The 21,513-nt window shown below is 37.6% G+C and overlaps 2 protein-coding genes across 3 annotated transcripts in view; one reads left to right on the forward strand and one right to left on the reverse strand.

Moving 5' to 3' along the window:
• The window catches only part of oxct1a (3-oxoacid CoA transferase 1a), a 50,966-nt gene extending 34,921 nt beyond the window's left edge, over nt 1-16,045 (reverse strand). Inside the window, exons 1-7 of the mRNA XM_078250965.1 lie at nt 15,776-16,045; nt 14,236-14,344; nt 13,562-13,652; nt 7,191-7,326; nt 6,641-6,790; nt 5,614-5,720; nt 4,765-4,825 (exon numbers count right to left, since the gene is read on the reverse strand). Coding sequence (XP_078107091.1) covers nt 4,765-4,825; nt 5,614-5,720; nt 6,641-6,790; nt 7,191-7,326; nt 13,562-13,652; nt 14,236-14,344; nt 15,776-15,880 — 759 coding nt within the window. The 5' untranslated portion in view covers nt 15,881-16,045. The remainder of the gene's footprint in view (nt 1-4,764; nt 4,826-5,613; nt 5,721-6,640; nt 6,791-7,190; nt 7,327-13,561; nt 13,653-14,235; nt 14,345-15,775) is intronic.
• Nucleotides 16,046-16,928: 883 nt separating this feature from the next.
• rimoc1 (rab7a interacting mon1-ccz1 complex subunit 1) lies at nt 16,929-21,092 on the forward strand. Of its 2 annotated transcripts, none has more exons than XM_078250968.1 (6): nt 16,929-17,037; nt 18,549-18,658; nt 19,617-19,763; nt 19,980-20,111; nt 20,516-20,630; nt 20,763-21,092. In XM_078250968.1, the coding sequence occupies exons 1-6, from the start codon at nt 16,989-16,991 to the stop codon at nt 20,996-20,998; spliced, it is 789 nt and encodes a 262-aa protein (XP_078107094.1). In that variant the 5' UTR covers nt 16,929-16,988; the 3' UTR covers nt 20,999-21,092. The 2 variants fall into 2 exon arrangements, with proteins under 2 accessions (XP_078107094.1, XP_078107093.1); XM_078250967.1 differs by lacking the exon at nt 16,929-17,037 and adding an exon at nt 17,450-17,577.
• The last annotated feature ends 421 nt before the right edge of the window (nt 21,093-21,513 follow it).

The following is a 21,513-nucleotide window of genomic DNA, read 5'->3' on the forward strand; positions in this document are numbered from 1 at the left end:
CAGGGACCAACAAAGCATTACGTACCACGATGATAACAACTATCATTCCGAGGCAAAAAAACAAAACAAAAAACACACACATTCTTTGCAAATGTGTAGGTTTTTTGTAGCTATTTTTGTTTCAACACATATGTACAGTGTAAGCTAAGGCTTAACCCTGGGGGATGGAGGTCATTTATATCCAATTAGACCTCTAGCTTGACTAAACCAACACAACATACTGAAAAATATATTAATTGAATTAATGCATGACTGGTTGGTTGTTCATGCACACCAACACCCAAGCCACTATACTATATTGCCACAGTAACAGAATACAGTTGAGTCTTTTACTGTGACTGATAGTGCAACTGCTTTGATTCAGTCTCTGGTGTATGGTATCCCACAATGCAATAGGGGCCTTTTACTGTAACTGCGATAAGGGTATAACTAAACCAGCTGGATACCGTGGAGCACTCAACAATTGAATAGCAGGGTTTGGTTGCCTAGTAACCATGGCAGGAGCTGATGATGATCTGGTAATTTTCAAAGTGCTTTTGTGTTATCTCGTTTTCTGACACCCTTTGTGCCTATTGTAGTTTAGAATAAGTAAAAAAAAAAAATAAAAAAAAAAATAGTAAATGTATGTATCAGGAAAAAATATATCAAAGAACCTAACCTATTGTCTCAGTACAGTCCCATTTGGGGAAACCAGCACTTCACTCCAGGGAGAGCAGATGCTGTATTTAGAACGTGAGCAACGAAAGGATTAGAAAAGGCTCAGGACTTGTACCTGCCCAACTCAGATAATATGATGTAATTTGAAGCTATCAAACGCAAATATGACATAGATAAAACAATTTTTTCAACATTTCTTCAACTCAGAAGTTTCATAAGAACGAATCAAAATAGTCTTATAACCAAACCTATAACATCCAACTTGGAAAAAATTATGTCTAAGGACAGCCTAAGCAAAGGTGCTATATCAGAGCTATATGATTTATTAGTGTCAGAGAACTCAAATTGTAAATGGAATTTATGGAGTAAAGACATGGGAAAAGAGATCTCTTCAGAGGACTGGGGATCAAATTGCACAAAGGCTCACTCCCAATCAGTCAACACAAGGTTTAAACTGCTACAGTATAAATGGACTATGAGAACCTATATCACGCCAGTTAAATTAAATAAATATAACGGTAACATTCCAGATCTATGTATAAAATGCTTGACGGAAAAGGGTACATTATTGTGTGTGGCAATGCAGTAAAGTCAAAGCTTTTTGGGAGGAAATTAAAAAAACAATAGAAAAGATTATCTTAAAAGATCTTTTGAAGAAACCAGCTTTTTTATTTTAGGACTCTACCCCAAAGATCACAAGTACACAAAAAGTGAACAAATAATGATAGATTTGTGTCTTTTGCTAAAAAATCAATTGCATTATTTTGGAAAAAGTCAAAACAGACCGACTGTTACATATTGGGTTCGGCAAATGTTAATAACCTCTCCTCTGGAAAAAAAATAACATATGTCATTTGATATATCATTTTTGGAATGATTATATGAAATGCCTATGAGGTTATTATTTTTTTTTTTTTTTAATTGAACTTCTTTTGACTTATGTTTGCTGTTCCTGTTTGTCTATTAAATTTTTGTTTTTATCACATAACACAATGTAGACTTGAGTGGTCAAATGCAATGCAAGAGAAGTGCATAATATTTATTCTACCCAATTTGCCCTTGTCCTGTCAGTCGCCTGGCACAATGTTCTGACATTTTTGCCCTTTGATAACAATGAATTGCTTCGCCCCTGAACAGCTTCCGCCTTCTGGGCTGCATGTAGGCTACAGAGAAAGAAATCTGGTACAGCCGACAAGCAGCTCACTCTGTCACATGATCGTCAGAGAGCTTGCATCACACTGGCCTCAACCGCCAAGCCGTGCTGTAAGTTAAATGAATAGCTTCAAAAACACCTGAAACTGTCTGTTTGTTCTTTAACAAGCATTAACTAGTGCACCAAGACAGCAGGGTCAATATTGACACCATATCACCAGATTTATGACTGAGAATGAATCCTCAAGATACATTTATTTTCAGAGATGGTAATTGCTTCAGTATCAGAGATAACATGTTCTTAATGGGTATTAAAATACAAGTGTATCATTTTATTATCACCAACAAGTAGGCCTGTCATAGACAATGTTCATACAGTATACAGTTACCCGCGCTGCCATAAAAAAGGCACCATAAAAAAAATGGCGGGTACAATCTGACACCTGACCTGATAAGATGATAAGATAAAGCTCAAATGGGATTCCAAGTACTTAAACTCACGCCTAATGAATGTCATTCCAAATACATATTTAAAATACGATTTTATTATTTATTTGGTATTTATTTTACATTTGGATATATGTTTACTTATTATTTTATTTTCGGAATTTGAAGTGTATCAAATAAAGAAGAGACTTCACAATTGTTCAACTCAAAAAGCAAGTAAAAACAAATGAATAACCACTGAACGTGAGGAAGATAGTTTTGAAATGTAATAAATTCCAATTTAACATTTGAAAATCCTGTTTGATATAATTTGTCAGAAATGCAGCACATTTCACACTGAATGCCCCGCCAGAAAAAAAAAAGCATTTAGTTAATCCGTGGATGACAAGTTTCTGAAAGTACTATTTGTGATTAGAACATGACATGAAAACGGAGTCAAATGCAAAATCTTCAAAGACTAGGCTGAAACTGACACATTTGTTTGACGCAGTCTGGTTTTGGTGCTGGCAAGGAACATAACATTACATTTAAAACTGATTAATTTAAGTTCAGATGCAAATGTGAAGCTTTCCTTTCCCAGAATAAAATGATCTGTGTCAGGTTCTGGAATGTTTTTTGGGTGAGGTTAATTGATTGAGACATTAATTCTTTTCACAAATGGGCAACTTATAATAACATTTCTTTAGGCAAAATACCTATGTCTAGTCTAGTCTACCTATGTCGTGTCTATTAAAAAGCTGTATATACTGTGTCATTGTTTGAAAAATGAAGCCAAGCTATTTTTTTCTGAATACTGAAGAGTTTGCAAAAGCTGTTTGTGTTTATAACTTCTCTCAGTCCTTAACTGAAGTATGTCACGTACATCCTGGAAGCTCGTGATAATGTGGGCTCACACACACACACACACACACACACACACTGTTACTCTGTCCAAATGCAGCCTGGGTCTCTAAACCCATTAAACGCATTAAAACTCACCAAAAATACCCTGATCAGATGATTCTGGGTAAACAAAGGTTAAGGCAGACAGATCAATATTAAATCCACCCAATTATGCTTGCATCTCATAAAGCAGCTCTCTACGCAAAGCTGCATTATCATTCATGTCACTTCTGTCTATATCACAACTCCAGCAGATGTCACACAGACACATTTGTTGGTGGCATCACTGCTATCAGAGTGACTAGTCTCATTATCCCTTTAGAAGAAAATAGGCTAATTTCTATTTTACCATAGCACTGATTCTCCATAATTCATTGATATCCATCATTGGCATCATGGGCGTTGTCCAAACACATACACTGGGTTAGGCATGATCCAAAAGTACAAAATACTGTCTTAAAACTTATTAAATACCTGTGCTTACCAATATAAACCACATTTCAGTGATCAATCAACTATGAAGCCTCCACAACGGTTCTGTAGTGAGGAAATTTACTCTCCCCATTTGGCCCCAGACATTTCTAATCAACAAAAGACTAAATCTCAGGTCCGTGGAATAATTGAAAATGTGCTTTGTGGAACCCAGTTAGATTTACAAGTGACCCCTTCGCAACCAATTTATTTTTCAGAAAGCACCAAGCGCCTGTGTTTTATATGGTTTTCACACACGCAGTTTTTCTCCCTGCTGCACTCTTAATCAAACGGTTTCTATATGGGAGGTGTGAAGCCGTTCTCTCTCTTTGTCTCTCTTTTTCACACACACAAACACACACACACACACACACACACACACACACACAGAGGGAATAGATAGAGCGATCACATTTCTTGACGATCGAATGCTAGACAGATAAGTAACCAGACAGATAGAATGACACAAGGTATGACACAGACAGCCCAAAGATAGCAGGACATTCTTACTTTATTTTTGGCCATACATATTGAGGTTAAGATCTTTAAACTATCTAAACTCTTTAAACTAACTGACTATTCCCAATTCAAGGTGATCTTATCAGCCTACAAGCATAAAACACCTGTCTGACCACCTGTAAGATGCCTGTCTCACATTTCTGCTTCTGATCTTCAGTGTAAACAATAGGATTTTTTTTAAGACCTTGTCCAATAGGATTTTTTTTAAGACCTTGTCCCTTTGAGGGTGGTTTGATGATGACTGTTCTGTTGCTCTATTGCTAAAGGGTGTATAGGAGACTACTGGCTTTGTGTGGTTGGGTTCAAATGCCAAATGGCTGTTTTATTAACCCCATTTTCTTCATGGTCTACAGTTAAACGTAATTAAAATGTTGTATCCACAGGTTATTTGTAGATTTAGGTGGTGGGGCAATTTTAGTTGGTTGAAAGACTATTTTACACGCTCATTACATTCACATGCTCATTCTGTCATCACTACATAATGCATGAAAACCATTAAAAGGAATGGTGAAGTCTAGATTCTGAGATAGTGAATTCACTGATAGATATGAACTGATAGCTATGTGTCTATCGTGTACATGTTCCAGGCAGAAATCAGGTTTACAAGCAAATCATTGTGTTGTTGTGAATGCATACCTCAACTATGGTGGTTTTGGCTGCCTTGCACATAGGTTGGTTGAAGTTCCTGGCTGTTTTCCTGACACAGAAGAGCAAGAAAGAGATTATATAAAACAAATAAATAATAATTATTATTATAATATGTCAACCAAAAGCAGAGATATGCAATAAACTCTAAAAACTCTTAGTGTAACATCCAATATCTAATATCCAGTATAGCATGTTAGTTAACTGAAAGAGACTGCACTCTTGTGGAGAAAGACTTTACTACATCTACTAATTTCTATACAGCAGGTTGGTTCAAATTACCATACTGATTCTAGATGGCGGGTCAATACTAGATTGTGTTAGAACCAATGAGGTTATCCGTGAATAGGTCTAAATACATGTATATATGTATATGGTTGACCTGGAACTAAATTAGTAATGATCAGTGATGATCCTTACCCTATCCTGGAATGAGTGTGCCGTCTTAATAATTCAAGATATAGAAGCTAATGTAAATACTGTGATATGTTCACAAAGTTAAAACAAACAAAAGAAAACCATGTAGCTAATACTGATAAGAATCAGCCCATACAGCACATCCCTCAAAGATTTTATGAAAAATAAGGTCAAGGTTCAAATAACTGAATTCCCATTGCCAAGAACATCTCAAAATGAAAAACTTTTCTTAAAGTACTGTTTCACTCTCACCACATGACATCAGAAGCATGTTGTGCAAACACAGGCAAGGTGATTAAGACAAGTCTAATGGGCTTTGAGGCAGGAAGAAGCGGAAACCTTTACTAGATAAATACTGGTATTGTCACAATACAAAAGGTCTGTGCTACTGATGTGTGACTTGCATTCCATTTCATCTGTTACCTGAAAATAATATTTCCAGCCTTGTCAGCTTTCCATGCCTTGACCAGTGCAAAGTCTCCAGTGATGGCCTTTTCCATGATGTAGTGCCTGCCATTGAACTCCCGCACCTGTACATTGAATCAGAATCAGAAAGGGTTTTATTGCCAAGTACGTTTTTTAACACATACAAGGAATTTGTTTTGGTGTTGTTGGTGCACGTCACACATTCTCTAGATGGAATATTAAACAATATAAGTATAAGTATATGTACACAGTATGTATTAAATTAAAAATAAAGATTTAAATAAAAAATAAAGAGCAAAGAGCATTACAGCAGACAACACAATTCATGGAGTCAGTGGTACTGGATGCAGTTGAGGATGAACATGTTGACCTGTTTTACAGCATTTCCACCTTTGGCCCAGATACTTGACTCCAGACCTAGATTAGTCATTACTGCTGATTTTTTTCTTTCACACAAGAAAATCAATAGCACAACAAACATTCAATCCAAGGCATTACGCCATCTGTGAAAAGCATTATTTTGAACATGAAGAACTTCAGATTTTTTCTCTCATTATTTAAATGCAGTAAACTGGGGCCTGCTACAACACTAGAACCAAACCAGACAAACAAGTTGCAATTTTCATTTGAAAATGTTCGTAACATTGCAGGCTTTTCCCAGACATGAGTTTTGCTCTGTGCTCTAAATGTATATATTCACATGACAAACGTGAACTCATTTCAGCGGTCTGTCCTCCTTCAGCATGTTTTTATAATGTAAAGCCTATACTGATTAATTTATCCAAACCATGGAGTGGAAGTTGGCTTTCACTTCTGGCAAAAACTACAACACACCACACCCAAGCTTTTGGGAAGCAAATAAGGATAACCGGCCATTAAGAGGTAGATTCAAGACTACTTTAAAGTACCAGACCTACGTTTGACAGCAGCTCTCAATCCATTAAACAAACTTCAGGAAAAGTAGCCATAGGTCTGGAAAAATATACAGTAAGCTAAAGAAAGTTTGCATTGACAACACTCTCACCTCTCTCTTCTCACTGGCGATGGCAATACTGCCATCTTTGTTGTACTTAATAGGGGAGCCTCCCTCTTGGATCAGTGTGCCATAGCCAGTGGCTGTGAAGAAGGCTGGAACCCCAGCTCCCCCAGCCCTGATCCTCTCTGCAAGGGTTCCCTGGTAGGAAAGGGTGTCAGGTTAAAAGATTAGTACAACATATAAATGTCAACTGCATGACTTTGTTTATACATCATTTGGATGTTAGAATTTAACATGTCAAGACTTCTTGACTGAGTTTGTGAATGTGTGTTTTCACATGCGATATCATTTGTACTTGTGGAGAAAAATTCATGTATGAACGTCTGTGAAGGTTTTCAGTCACTGAGGTCATAGTTATCCAAGGAAGGTTAAAATCAAGGGCAACTGGGCTTTGTTAAAGGGGCAAGAAGACGTTTCGAACAAACTAAAAGAGACAAAAACAGCTTCAAGCACCTTAAACCAAGTCCAATTGCCCTTGATGTTGACCTTCCTTGGGTATTAATGTATAAAGCTTTCCAAATGTTTTTTTCTGACCAACCTGTGGCGTAAGTTCCACTTCCAACTCCCCTGTCAGATACTGTCGCTCAAACTCTGCATTTTCCCCGACGTATGAAGAGATCATCCTCTTGATCTGCTTAGTCTTAAGCAGCATGCCCAGGCCAAAGTCATCCACGCTAAAGAAAACATACACATGGTATTTTGAACCTTAAAATAAGTGCAATTAGGCTACAGTATATTGAACAAATACCAATACAAAGCAGTATGGCTTTATTAGGGCTGGGACGATATGCTTTGTCCCGTTTTAATTCTTTCACGATACATGGGTGCCGATTCAGTTTGTAATGTGATTTTCATTTATTGCAATTCTAGAAGTATTGCGATTCGATAGTTTTGAGTATTGCGATTTTCTTTTCATTCTATAACAAAAACAGAAGTTGAATTATACACTTCTAGAGACAATCTATCATGATACATTTCTAAAAACTAATCATTTTCTAAAACGAATGCACATCACATGCACATTATCTTATTTGTAAAGAAGAACATAACATGGATTTTCTGCATTTTCTGCTTTAGGTCCGTTTTGCAGGAAACAGATATGATGTAGTCGCCATTGGCGGTACCGTATAAACAGAAAATATTAGGGTGAATCATTGGTAAAAAAAAAAAATGTATAAAAAAATATTGATTCTAGGGAAAAGAATTGATAAAAAAAATCATCGCAAAAAATAAATCACAATATATACAGTACATATACTCACATTTTAATACTTACTTAGAAACATCACTCATCACCTCCATGCAACTTGCCAGAGCTTATAGAGCAGTTTGACAAAGAAGAATGGTGGGAAATTGTAGTGTTCAGATGTGCAAAGCTGATATATAGACTCAAGGCTGCTAAAGGTGCCTCTACTCTTAAAAGGGTGCAAATACATATGCAATCAATTATTTTGTGTTTCATATTGTCAAGTAGTGTGGCCAGAGTGTCAAAAAATGATACGAAAGCAGACTTCTTGAATTCCAACGAGTGCGTACTTGACAGTGTGGCCAAATTCACATATACATGAGGCAAAGTTTAAAATAAAACAAACTTGAAACTATCAAAAAAAAAATGTACTGGTACCAAATGAAACAAAGCACATGCTTATCGTCTATACTCTGTACGATGAATAAATTCTTTCCAAAACACGTGTTTGTGGCAGCACGGCTTCTCATCTATACTCTGTACAACTAATCAATCAATCAATCAATCAATCAATCAATCAATTCTTACCTAAGCACGTGTTTGTGGCAGCACGGCTTCTCGTTAATACTCTGTACAACTAATCAATTCTTTCCTCTCTTCAGCAGCGAAATGCCACTGCCCCTATAGGGCTCTCAATCCACCCTGGACTGCACCACTATATCTCAGAGGTGAGCCTAAAACATTTCTAACATTACAAAATCTCCACAAAGCTAGACTCACCATGTGCTCCTCCACACAATTAAAGGACACTTTACGAAGTAAGTAGCGCTGTGGAGTAAGGTCTGGCAAGCGAGACTATAAGGTAACTCTCCCAATTACCCATCAAATGCATCAAACTATTTTTTCTTATCACCACAAGGTGTCAATAGAGGAGTGACTGCACTTTATTGAACCTGTGATGCTCATATTGGTCTCAAGTGTGGGTTACACCGGCTTCACACGATACTAAAGGATGTCAACCATGGATAAACCGTCATTTGAAAGCAATAAAAACATTCTTAAACACAGTGCTGTGACTACTCCTTTCTAACTTTCAGTGACCAATGAAAGTTATTGTGTTACTAGGGTTAGTGAAATACTCATGAAATTGGTACTGTATGTGAGATGACTGACTTTATCTGGCTGGTCAATCATTAACCTATGAAGGCATATTCTTTATAAACCTTTTTTAAAAAACATATAAAGCCGTTTTAAACAGGATACTGTCTTGTGATACAAGATAAAAGTACTTGACTCTAAATCAATCATTTTTATTATTTGTTACATGAAATCGTACGAGGTACAATTCCAGTAAAATGTAATTCCATCAGCCTCTACAACGTGTGCGTGAGTCATAGATAACAATATATCTAAGCCATGTGCTCTCAGAATACCAAAAATAGATGACTAAAAAGCACCCTGTCACACACGCCTCTAGTGTTACAACACATCATAGGTATTGACTAATGCTAACATTTTGTGATCTTGTGCATGGCACTTCCGGACATGCATGTGTGTTTGATGACAAAAAAAACCTTGTCAAACTCAAGTGAGTGGACTCTTCTATCAGGGCACACAATATACCGGTAGAATCAAAATGCAAGCTTGCCAAGCTAAATGCTCATTGATCAGAGCAGCCTCCAGCATTGAACATAATTTCTGCCTTTTATACGGAAGCCGTACCGTTTGTGTAACATTACTGAAGCAGCTGATTAACGAATATAACGCTGCAGGGGGTGCAGTTCTGTCACAGCTCAATGATATCCTCGTGTACAGCTGAATCTCTCTCATCTAGTATTACAGTGCTTAAAGAGCCTACTGAGTCAGTGAGTGCGAGTGTTCTCCATTATGCTACAACTTTCAAAGAGCAGAACTTCAGTACCCCAGGGTTTTGCTCATGATTACTGCATAGAGACAAATAGACACAAACCATATTTTAGCTATTTACCAAATGAAAGCAATTTTTAACTAAGACTTGTGTAAAGAAGTAAGGAATGCCCTCTCCATTATCATGTACAAGTAACACAAAGTTGAGACTTGAAGAGGATTAACAACTCATTCAGGCATTTAAAAATTAAGAAGCAGAGGAAGTGGAATTTTTAGCTTTAGGAGACTTCACTCTAAAATTACATTACATAACTACTTCTTTCCCCTGCCAACCCTCTTCCCTACAGAGCCAGGACATGTCAACACGTTTTTGCTACAACCAAGAAAACAGTGGATATACTGTACAGTACACAGGCTGTAGCACATTCCTGCTAACGTCAATGTATCTCTCAAATTTCAACTCCCCTCGTTGCAATATAATATGTACTCAAGAGTACTATATGTACTATAGTTCCTACTAAATAAACTTGTAGACTGTAATATGCATAAAAGGTTCCACTGTGTTGGAACTGGCTCAGAAATGCTCAGAAACTAAACAAAAGAGAAAATATGGCCACTATTTGCAAGTGGTTAGAATCTTCCCCAACAACTATTGTCTGCATATGGAAAACATTTAGGGGGCGCAATGATTGTTCAGAGGGATTTCATTGCTCAAGCAAATATTTTGAGTACTTGTTCCAATAATCAATATTTACCAAAAATCAAAGTCCACAAGAAAATTCTAGTGAAGAGTAAAATCTGTGAAGCACACTAACATACTTCATAGGACTGTTTCTGGCTAAAACAACTACTGGCATGGAGAAATGTATCCACAAAGTCTGTGCAGAGACTTAAAAGCCATTTTGAACTTCCTACTGCACAACTACAATAAGTATCACTGTGTGCCACCACATATGTAAATCTCAATTTTGCAGTTTTGTCAGCATAGACAAGTTATTTCTTAAGTTGAGAGTGCATTGTATTACAGGAACTGTATACTGCAATTAGTTATTAAATTAGTTTTAAAAAAAGGGGGAAATTATTTCCTGTAAGTTCTTTAAAATAGCCACCATCAAGTTGGCAATACCATTCCACGGATAGTCGCACAAAGAAGTTTTTAGATGATAAGAAGTAGAGATGCAATGCAATTATCCAAAATAAAAATAATATCAGACCACATTGTAATTGAATTCAGAGTTGACCACAGAGTAATATTAAGCTTTTTTTAATGACAAAAGTACACAATACACACTAAATACACAATTAGAGCTTGTACCTGCAAATTAAATTTAGGTTAAAGTTCAATATTTTTGTAAGACAGTGGCAGCGCTTTCAATGTAAAAATTAAAGAATTTGTGTGTGAGGTGTTGAAAAATATATTATTTTAAATTGCAGTCTGTAATCAGAGGGGACAAGAGGGACATTATTTTTCTGTTTCATAATTAAGTAGATAAGATCACATTTTGGTCTCAAGTTTCAGTGTTGCTATGTAAACAATTCAGTTTAAGTTTACTGTGTGGCTGCACAGTGGTACTCAATTATGGAAAAAAGACATGAAAACTGACAAGAAAAAGACTTTCAAACGTTTCCTAGTGTGCAAGAGAGACATCAACATTGTGCTAAACAATGTCCAGGGAAATTGAAGTGAGAAGCTCAGCTGCCAGTGCATGGGTAAATTTAGGTCTTGAATATGGTTTCTGAGAGCTTTTTTTCTTTGCACAACTTCCTACTGAGAAATGTATTCTTCAGTCTTCTATGGGTTTACAACTTGTCTTATTCCTATATAACTGAAAATTAAAAAAGGTTACCTCGCCTTTTATTTTTGCAATTTGTATTCCCTTAAAGCGCCCATATTATGCTCATTTTCAGGTACCATATTTTTGTTGTACTGCACAGCTCTCTCTCACTGCTGCAGATCCTCTTTTCACCTGGTCTCTGTTTTAGCTACAGAGTGAGACCTCTTTTCTTCTTCTGTACTATCTTTGATTGCACTCGCACATGCGCAGTAGCTCAGATGTAGATCATGTCAGCTAGCTAGCTCCATAGACAGTAAAAGAAAGGCTGTTTCTCCAACTTCGGTCAGTTACAAGGCAGGATTAGCTGGGAGACTTCTAAATGAGGGTGCACATGTAAGTAGTTCTTTTGTAGATTATGGTGAACTTGTGTGTGTTGTAGCAGTGCTTTGCTATTGAGAACGAGGTAGCATGCTAGCGTTAGCATTAGCATGCTAACGCTACGAGCTAACGGTTGCGGTTAGCCAGCTCGTTTCGGCTTGTGACGTCACAAGCCGTGGCGATTTTGAACAGCTCACCCAGAGACTGAAGGCATGACACATTCAGAAACCGTATCTCACTCAAAACAGCATGGATGGATTTTATTTCAAAGTTTGTATGCGTGTGGAAGCACCAGAGACACAAAATAACAACCCAAATCCCAGAAAAAGTGTTTTTTTCGTAATATGGGCACTTTAATATTAAATTTGTGTCTAGGATTATCACGATTCAGATTTTTCCTAAAATATTGAGCCATGAACCCACTGTATAGCAGAAACAATGACTAAATCTATAGCTTGAGATACTGCATATCAAGGTATGCAATATCAATACATAATAAAGGGCATTGAGGTCAGCAACTTATTGCCAAGAGCCAGAAGGGAAATCTCTGAAAGTTTATCTGAGGTCTATCTCACTAAGAGCAAAGGCCCACATCACACGCAATATCACCTGACCACCGAAGGAGTGGCAGTCACTGCGACAGACCTTTTTCCTTGAAAAATCTGATAACTTATCCGAAGCTAACTTCAGGTCATCTCTCCGATTATGATTAACACTGCTTGTTTGACAGCAGTGACAAGGTCACCAATAAGAGTTTAAAACAGGTCTGTAAGGTGATGAAGTGACAGACTCCTTCATGAGTCCAATCAGGATTTCCCGTTCACTAGCTGGTGACCACCAACCAAGTAAAATTTAAGAATTTTTAAGACCTTTTCAACACCATTATGAATGAAAAGTAAGACCTATATCACGACATAAAAACAATTCTCCGATTTCCTCATTGCCGTTATACGACTGGTGTCTAGATTGACTGCAAAATAAGTTGCATGTTGTTCTCATTTGTAGTCGTAATACAGTGAATTATATTGGCACTAGCGACAGAACTACAACTCCACAGAATTAAAAAAAAAAAACATTTGCAGGAACATTTCAATGAGAATTAGAGGTAGCCATTACATTGACATAGAAAAATTAAGACCCGTTTAAAATATTTTAAGACCTAGAACACAGTACTTCAGGGAATGTAAGACTTTTTAAGGCCTAAAATTTAGATTTTGAAATTTTAGACTTCTTAAGACCCCGCAGAAACCCTGCGAACTTTTGTTGTCACAAAATATCACTTGCATTCAGGACATCCTCCAAAACTGATGAAAGAGTTGGCCCCTTTGAATAATTAATATTTAAGTTAGCAACCAGAGTTAGATTGAACTTAATTTTCATTAAACTGTTTTTAACACACACCTTCCACTGAAACAGAAATGACATACGCTGTGATATGTGACACTGCAAACATTTCCAGGTTCAAATGTAAATCAAATCATAACCAGAAGTAAATAAACAAACTCATCTCCATCAACACATCTTAAAAAAACAGTTTGGATTTTGGAATGGTGATGGCTTTAAACTAATATTAAAATCAAGCCCCCACCATGGAATGCACAGCATGGTTTAAGCACACAGTTACATGCAGGCGATCTGCATGTTTGCTAAGTATGCATGTACTGGATGGTACACGCATGCTTCCTCCCCTCCGCACACACTTACCCTGCATTATTGCTGACTGCAGTTAGACCAGTAACGCCGGTCTTCAGTAAACTGTTGATAAGATTCTCTGGGATACCACATAATCCGAAGCCTGTGTTGGAACACAAAAAAGAGAGTAATGCATAATAAACAAAAACAAATGGAAGCAACCAATAAGTGATTGCAAAACATGTGAAAGGTTAACTATGATAATGTAAGGTGGAACTTTCACCTAGAATCAGATAAGAGACGTGGCAGATTTGGAAAGAAAAAAACAAATGATCTTTCCAGTAGTTACAAATCACACATAAAAACCCCAAAGTCCAATAATATGGTCAACATTGGATCAAGCAGCAGGCAATTCTAGTCATGTGTGGATAGGGTGTTTTAATATTACACTGAGTGATGCAGATAGAGGTGTGACACAATGGAAAATGTGTAACAAAGTCACTCCGAACTTGACCATTTTAAGAGCTGCGGAATTTGTGTGTGCTCTTTTTGTGGATGGTAATTAACCACCATGCCACACAGAATTTGCTGTTAAGTGGTTATTGAACATACATTGTTGATCATGTTTTTGTACTTTTCGTCCGTTAACAAAACTTGTTGAAAACTAAGGTAATTGGCCAGCACTGTCATTGAGGTGTGCATTTAACCATCCGACAATCTTCGTGTTTGTTTATTGTATATCTCACCTCCCACAAGAATGGTAGCTCCACTTGGGATATCTTTGACTGCCTCTATAGGATCTGAGAAGAACTGTGAACTTCTATTGCTGGAGGTAGAAAAGTAACAGCCGCAGGTCTGTAGAAAGCAGAACAAGAGATGCATGAAAACTTTTAATTTCTTTTAAGAGCTCCAACCAGAAAAAGAAACTAACTATAAGTGATTCTGGATTAAAAAAAAAAAATACATTAGTATAATGCTTAAAAATGTAAAACGTTGCTAGTTAAAACAACCTGACTGATGCCTGAGGGCAGCTAATATGTTTGTACAGTTTAAATGGTTGATTTAGTTTATTTAGTTGAGGAAGGGAAAGATATACAAAACTGCTGAACAAATCTGACAACAAAAGAAGCAGAGCTTTGGGGTAGCCCACAGTCAAGAGTCCATTTGCCACCATTAATTTCCCAGACTGTGGCTACAATGGATTGGAACCATGATGAACTTCACCATACCCATTATAGTCACTCTTTAGTATTATGGTGCTGATTCTGTATGTGTAATGCAATTGCATTGTAAACCTGTAATACTGACATTGGATATTTACATATGTGTGATTTCTGACTGCTTTTAAAATATTGAACTATTTCAAACACTGTTGGTCAGACTCAGAGGAGAAAACTAAACATAATTTTGCATCGGGATGGTCCTAGTCGCCTCCTCATTCATAATTTTCCTTTATCTACAAATGAAGTGCCATACTGTATACACCTTGTTATGCAATATTGCTTATTCATCTAAATGAAACATACACCTGTCTATTTTAATATATATTTATTACAAGAAAAAAGGCATCAAGTCATGATCAGTTAATAGGAAAGCTAGTTCTTACGGTCATCCAGATGGTTAACAATTGGTCTAAAGGTTCAAATTACTATACCAATTGCTGTAAAATCAGTAACACTGATTCAAGATAATGCTCAAAGGGCCATGTTACCTCGAGCATTTATAAAATTAGCTTTCACCTTAGTTCTAATTTTAGACATCACGTTGATTTCCGAAACCATACTATTAATAAACATGACTATAACTTGTACAATGTCATGACTGTGGAGTGGAACATGCAAGCACTTTTCATTTCACCTACAACACACCTTGCCATTGGACCTAACTGCTGCATGTAGAGCTGCGGGTTTGACTAATGTGACAGCATGTGATGTGTCTTATGTCACTGACCCACTGCAAAGTAATATTATGCGTTACTGTTAACAGTTTGTAATATGGTTTCGATTTTGTGTTGACGAAAATATTGAGACTCCCCACCGTAGCTATCAGCCTGAGGTCAATTCACCGAATCACCGAAAAGTAAAATTAAATAAATCCATAAGGATATGTAAAGATTGGTAAATTTCCCTTACTAAATTCACGTTATTTCGAAAATGTTACACGAAAAATCGAATACAATCTTCACAATATGATTATGACCTTTTAATCTTGCCAAATCATTCGCAACCATCTCATTTCAACAATGCTATTTCTACAACCAATTAACGTTAACCGTTTAATACCAACCTTGGTCAATTGGAGATTAGCCAAATTCAATTTGGTTCTGCAGGGATATGAGACGTTTTTGTAGAATAAACTCTGCGCTCTGTACAAAGCTTTGAAAGCCGCCATGTTTCAGAGCTATACAAGGAGGATGAGCCGATGAGCAGAGTGAACGCTCCAGCCGGTGGAAGACAGATGATGTGTGCTGAAAAGTCGCAAAATGTGGCTACCAGCAATGCACACACCAAACAGTCAGAGCCACGATGACATTGGCTGATGTCTCAATGGGCTGGACCAGAGGCTGGACCAAGCAGTAGGGGATAGAGGATAGAGGGGGCTCGGCAAGCTAATTTGAATTTAACCCTTTCACCACAACCACAATACGGTGGCCGAGCAGGGCAAACGCGCTTCAACGGCCCCCTGGTGGCTGGCTGCAGTCAAAACCCGTCCCCTCGGCCTCCATGTTAGCGGATGGGCAAAACAAAAATTCAAAATACACGTCAATTAATTTCCCACGAAAATGGTTTGTGTCATTTTTTGGTAGTTCTGTCCACGTTGATGTTTGTTCAAGTGTTAATTGTTCTGATACGTTTGGTTTTCATTAGTCATTTGATGCAATAAAAACGGGGGTGAAACGTCATGATTGACAGCTATGATTGACTCGCGATTGGTCGGGAGACGATACGCGACTCCTGTTCCACCCACCGCCTGATCACTACTGCAGAGCAGAGCCATATAGAACACAAAGTGAGACGACTACTGTACAGACTGGCAGCGCCCTTATATTTTGGCTTTACTTTAGTAAAAACACGTGCAACAGAAACACGCTACAAATACAATAAATATGCAAAGTAAAAGTTTCTCTCTTAACTACAGCGGTGTCTCTCCTACTAATTATGTTAACCTACTAGATAAATGGGGAATTGGATACTGGAATACTGTAGTCGATCCACTTTTTTGCACTGCTGTCTCTGCTGCTGCTGGATGTATTATACCCATGGATGTAGTAAGAGAACGATTATACCCCAGGCGTACGCCGCACACACAGAAGCATTTTGGAAACAGACATGACATACGCACGTGACTGATGCTGCATTCATGTCGTATAGGAATAATCGGAAAAATTTGTTTCGGAATGGCTCCTCGATATACAACTCAGATAACAACTCGGAAATTCGGCGAAAATTTTGCTACACGACTTGGCGGATTGGCGGCATATTACGCATAAACATGGCGGATGAACGTACATGTTGGGTTATTGGCATGGATGTATTATAAGAATATCGGTAAGAAACTTTGTATTAATTAAAATCATTTTTTTGTATTTTGGCAAATAGCTAGGTTACAATTAGAAGCTGTCCACGTAGAGTGACCTAGATAAGTTGGAAAGGTTATTTATTATCATTAACCCTGATAACAAGTCAGTTAAAGCAATATTTTAGTGGTTTTAGGGAATTTTACGTTAACGTCATGGTGCAGCAACACCAACACGTCTGGGACAAAATCACGAATAGCATCAAACTGAAAATAAATGCAGAAAACAGCTCTTGTTTAAACGCTCTGAGCAATAAAATACAAAAATATTTTCTGTAGCGTCCATTTTTTTTTTCCACATTACGACTCATGAACACACCAAAGTCGGAAAAACTACTTCACAAATCGGGAAAAGGGACCATCCGAGGAGCACGTGAATGCAGCATCATCCCTAGCTCACGTGACGCATACTTTAGTCATGGCCGACGACTACAGGCGACAAGGTTTTGAGTTGGAGAGAAGGATATTTGAGTTAGATATCAAGTGTTCCAGTCTCAGAGCTGAAAAGCAAGGTATCGATAAGGCGTTGTTCATTTTTTTGGCACCTCGTATGCGTGGCTAGCATTCTTGTTCAGTTCATTCAGAGATAAATATATACGCAGTTTATTAGCCAACTAGCAAGCTAGCTAACGTTATCTAACAGCTTGCAACTATAACAACAGTTGCTGCCTGATGGACATTTCATGTTGACAAATAATACTTGCCACACGGTTAGTTAACAGGTGGTAAAGTGTTGACTTAGTAGCGTTATAGTTTACATTTACTCACTGACCGATGGTTGTTTTTAAATATCTGGGTGCTAGCGTAACGTAAAGTTGGCTAACGTTAGCTAAAATGCAGTATTGTTGACAAACGTTTAGCTGGCCATGAAACACGATGCTGCGTAGTGTAACCGAGTGTAACTTAGCGTCATAGTAAATTATCTAAAGTTGAGTTAATTGTTAATTATTTTTATATTATTCATTAGTCACTTTATTTCTATTTTATTTTTCTTATTGACTTTACCCTTTTTATTTTCACATTTTTATGTGTTTTTCACTTCTCTCTACTATATTTTGCGTCTTTTGTCTACTTGTTTTAGTAACCCAATTTGTGTCATGCTATTGTTTGGCACCAGTGTAGCTCTCTGTTATATTCACCTCTGGATATCCTGCTTTTGGCTTGCTTTGTCTGTCAAAGCACTTTGCAAACTGTTTTTAAAGGTGCTATATAAATAAAGTAATGTATTATTATTATTATTATTATTATTATTATATTTAAACATTGGCAAACGCTTAAAATGTTAGTTCGCATTTTATGCCTTAATTGTTAATTACTATGTTGCTGCATAGTCACACTGCTTTTAACTTTGGAACGTTAAAACTTGTTCTAGCGTCAGTCGAATTGTTTTGTATTAACATGTAAATAAAAAGCGTCACGTTGGAGACCAGTTTTATTTATAGATCTGTAATTGGTAACCTGTTAACATATCGTTCTTCCATAGATGATGACTATTTACAGAATGCGTCTGCCATACTAGACAAGTTGAAAAGCTATTACAGGCAAGGAGGGGAGAGTAGCAACCTTTCCAAGGTGCTTCAGGATTACACACAGGTACTTCATTACATTGAATGTCTAGAGCTGCAATTAATACTTATTTTCATTAGTTTTTAATATTTGACTCTGTTTTCAATTAATCATTTTGTTGAACAAAACATCAGAAAATGGTACAAATGCCCATCACAATTTCCCCGAACTCAAGGTGATCTTCAAATCTGCATACCTATTCCTACTAACGTATCATGGTTGATTGTATAAAACAAGGAAAAGCATCCTCAAATTTGAGAAGGCGTAACCAGCAAATGCTGCTTGATAAGTGACAAACAATCAACCAAAATTGCTGTGGGTTATTTTTTTCATTCTTCCCCTATAAACAGCAAACCTGCAGAGGACCCTCAGTTTAGCCTTTTGAGTTCAAAACCATATGCTACACAATATGTACTTTTTGGAAACTGATATCATGGCTTTAAGAATGTAGGAGTGGAAATGCAGTCCCAAGCTGCGAAAGAAGTTGGTACCAAGCCTTAAGAGGTGCTTAGGTCAAGGAACATTAAAAACAAGTGTACTGGAGTCGTTGGCTAGTTGGAGGTCGTTATGGTTGTCTTGGTGATGTGAAGTGGTCCAAACCCTGACTGAAAAGGCTCAATAAGGTTTTTAGTATCAAATTGCCAGTAATCAAGAAACTGGTTGCTACTGAATACTCGATACATTGGGAGTTAATTAGATTTTAGTAATGATACTTAGTTAGCTTTTGAGAAGGGGTAAATAAGAGTTTTGGAGAAGAGGCTACAGCTGTGGCCACTTCCTGGCAGGTATATTATCACTTTCATTCCTAATTTGGTCTACCTTTTTATTAATGGGAGAACTCAATAAAGTAATTTAGTGAGAAGAGGGAGGTAATTGTTTCTGATGACTTGTAACAGATTTTAGTAAATTTGAAAATGTTGCTTAGTTTTCTTGCACCTTGTATTCAGTGTCCGGTGTGGGTATATATTTGTTTTTCATCATTTAGGTGATCCTAGACATCACATTTTATGAAGAGAATAAACTGGTGGACCAGGAGTTCCCTGAGGACTGTTCACCATTTAAAATCCAGCAGCTCCTGCAGGACCTGACCGAGCCAGAAGTTTTGGCAGGGAGGCTAGCCCCAGCACAAGAAGTGTGTATATGTGTGTCTCAACATGATTTTTGTGTGCATGTTCTGTACATGTTTTTTTGTTTTTTTCTGGTTGATTATCAAGTATTTCCAGTCTAGATCCACTTCAATGTTCTCTTTGGTTTATAGTTTTGCACACAAAAAAAAAAACACTTGCATTTACATTTACTTCCATGTAATTGTCTTACTATACTATTCATGTCTTTTGGTTGATAATAGGTGCAGTCTGTTTTGGGCCTAGAGCTGTTGGAATGCCTCTATTGGAGACGTGGAGCTCTGCTGTACATGTACTGCCACACCCTTCATCAACGAAAACAGTGGATTAAGAAAAACAAGGACACATTCCTTAAGGTGCCACATTGTATTTGTGCCAGACAAATGTACTTTGTTTTGGTAAAAACAGCCGTTTAGTATTAGGGCTACATAGTTAATTTAAATTTGATTTAAGGGGCGGCCTCTAGCTCACCCAGTAAGAGCGTTCGCCCCATGTAGGCTGAGTCCTTTGCTGCGTGTCATCCCCCATCTCTCTCCCCCTTTCCGGTCTATCCACTGTCACTCTATAATAAAGGGAAAAGCCCCCAAAAAATTATCTTTAAAAATCCCAATATGGACTTGTGCAACATCTAAAACGCATGGTGGGGGTAAATTGTTGGCATATGCGGTTTGTTTGTTTATTAAGAGCCGCATTAGCTTCTGTCTGTTTTAAATGGTTTGATTAGGCCTAATGCTCATTAGACTCTGATATTTTAATCCAGTGTATTCAGGAAGGGGTGCGCTACCTAATGCGGATGCTGCAGGTGAGAAACTCTGTGAAGCTCAACGATGGGGTGGTGCTTCATGACACTGCTACAGCAAGCTTCCTATCTGAAGGTAAATATGCCAGCAGTTAATGCTGTATTACTGTATATGTATAAATACTAGTTTAAGACAATTCTTCAGTTAAAGAAAACCATTCAAGTGGACCATGTTGTCATACTAACTACCTTCTTATGTTTCGGCCAGGCATCTTCTCAGACACGCACCTGTTGACGATGATGTACATCGGGGAAATGTGTTTCTGGGCAGTCAAGTATGAGGACTGCAGCGCTGACACTATGGATCGCAAAGAAGATCGCCTCCAGTTTCGGGACATTGGCACACAGATCCTCAACAAATACGTGCTTGCATGTGAGGGCCCTCTGCAGGGCCAGGGCTGGAACACAGAGAATGCCAAGGAAATCCTTAGTATTTTACAGTGAACCAAGCTGCTCCTGTGTTGAAGATGCCCTCAGGCACAGATCTAAGTTCAGTATTCAAATGTGTGTCAACCCCAAATAAAAATGGAATCCATCAGGTGGGGTGTAATGTTGTGAAAGGTTTAGGGGGAGCATGGGAAGAAAATGTTTGAAGAAAAGATTCTTTGGATCAGTGTCTACAGGCAATCTCATCCCATGCCAAACGGCCCAGCAGTGAAAGAGAGGTTAGAAAGGATAAGGTAGGTGGTGTAAAACTGGCAGGGGCTGCAGAGAGTTGAATGTTGTTTTGCCCTGTCCTGCTGAAAAAGCAGTTATCATCTTGATTCCAGACTGTTGCCCGGGGCACTTATTTTGCCCTGAGAATGTGTTATAATAACATTAGTATGAATATAAAAAGGGTATTAATAAAATTGACCTTTTTTCTTTCATTTTTTTTAAGATTAAAAGTTTCAAGATAATCCAGCTGGAAATGAGACATTGCACAGTAACATTTTATTTATTGTTTTGTTGCCATTTTG

This window comes from Sander vitreus, chromosome 5, assembly GCF_031162955.1.
Source record: "Sander vitreus isolate 19-12246 chromosome 5, sanVit1, whole genome shotgun sequence".
NCBI lineage: Eukaryota > Metazoa > Chordata > Actinopteri > Perciformes > Percidae > Sander > Sander vitreus.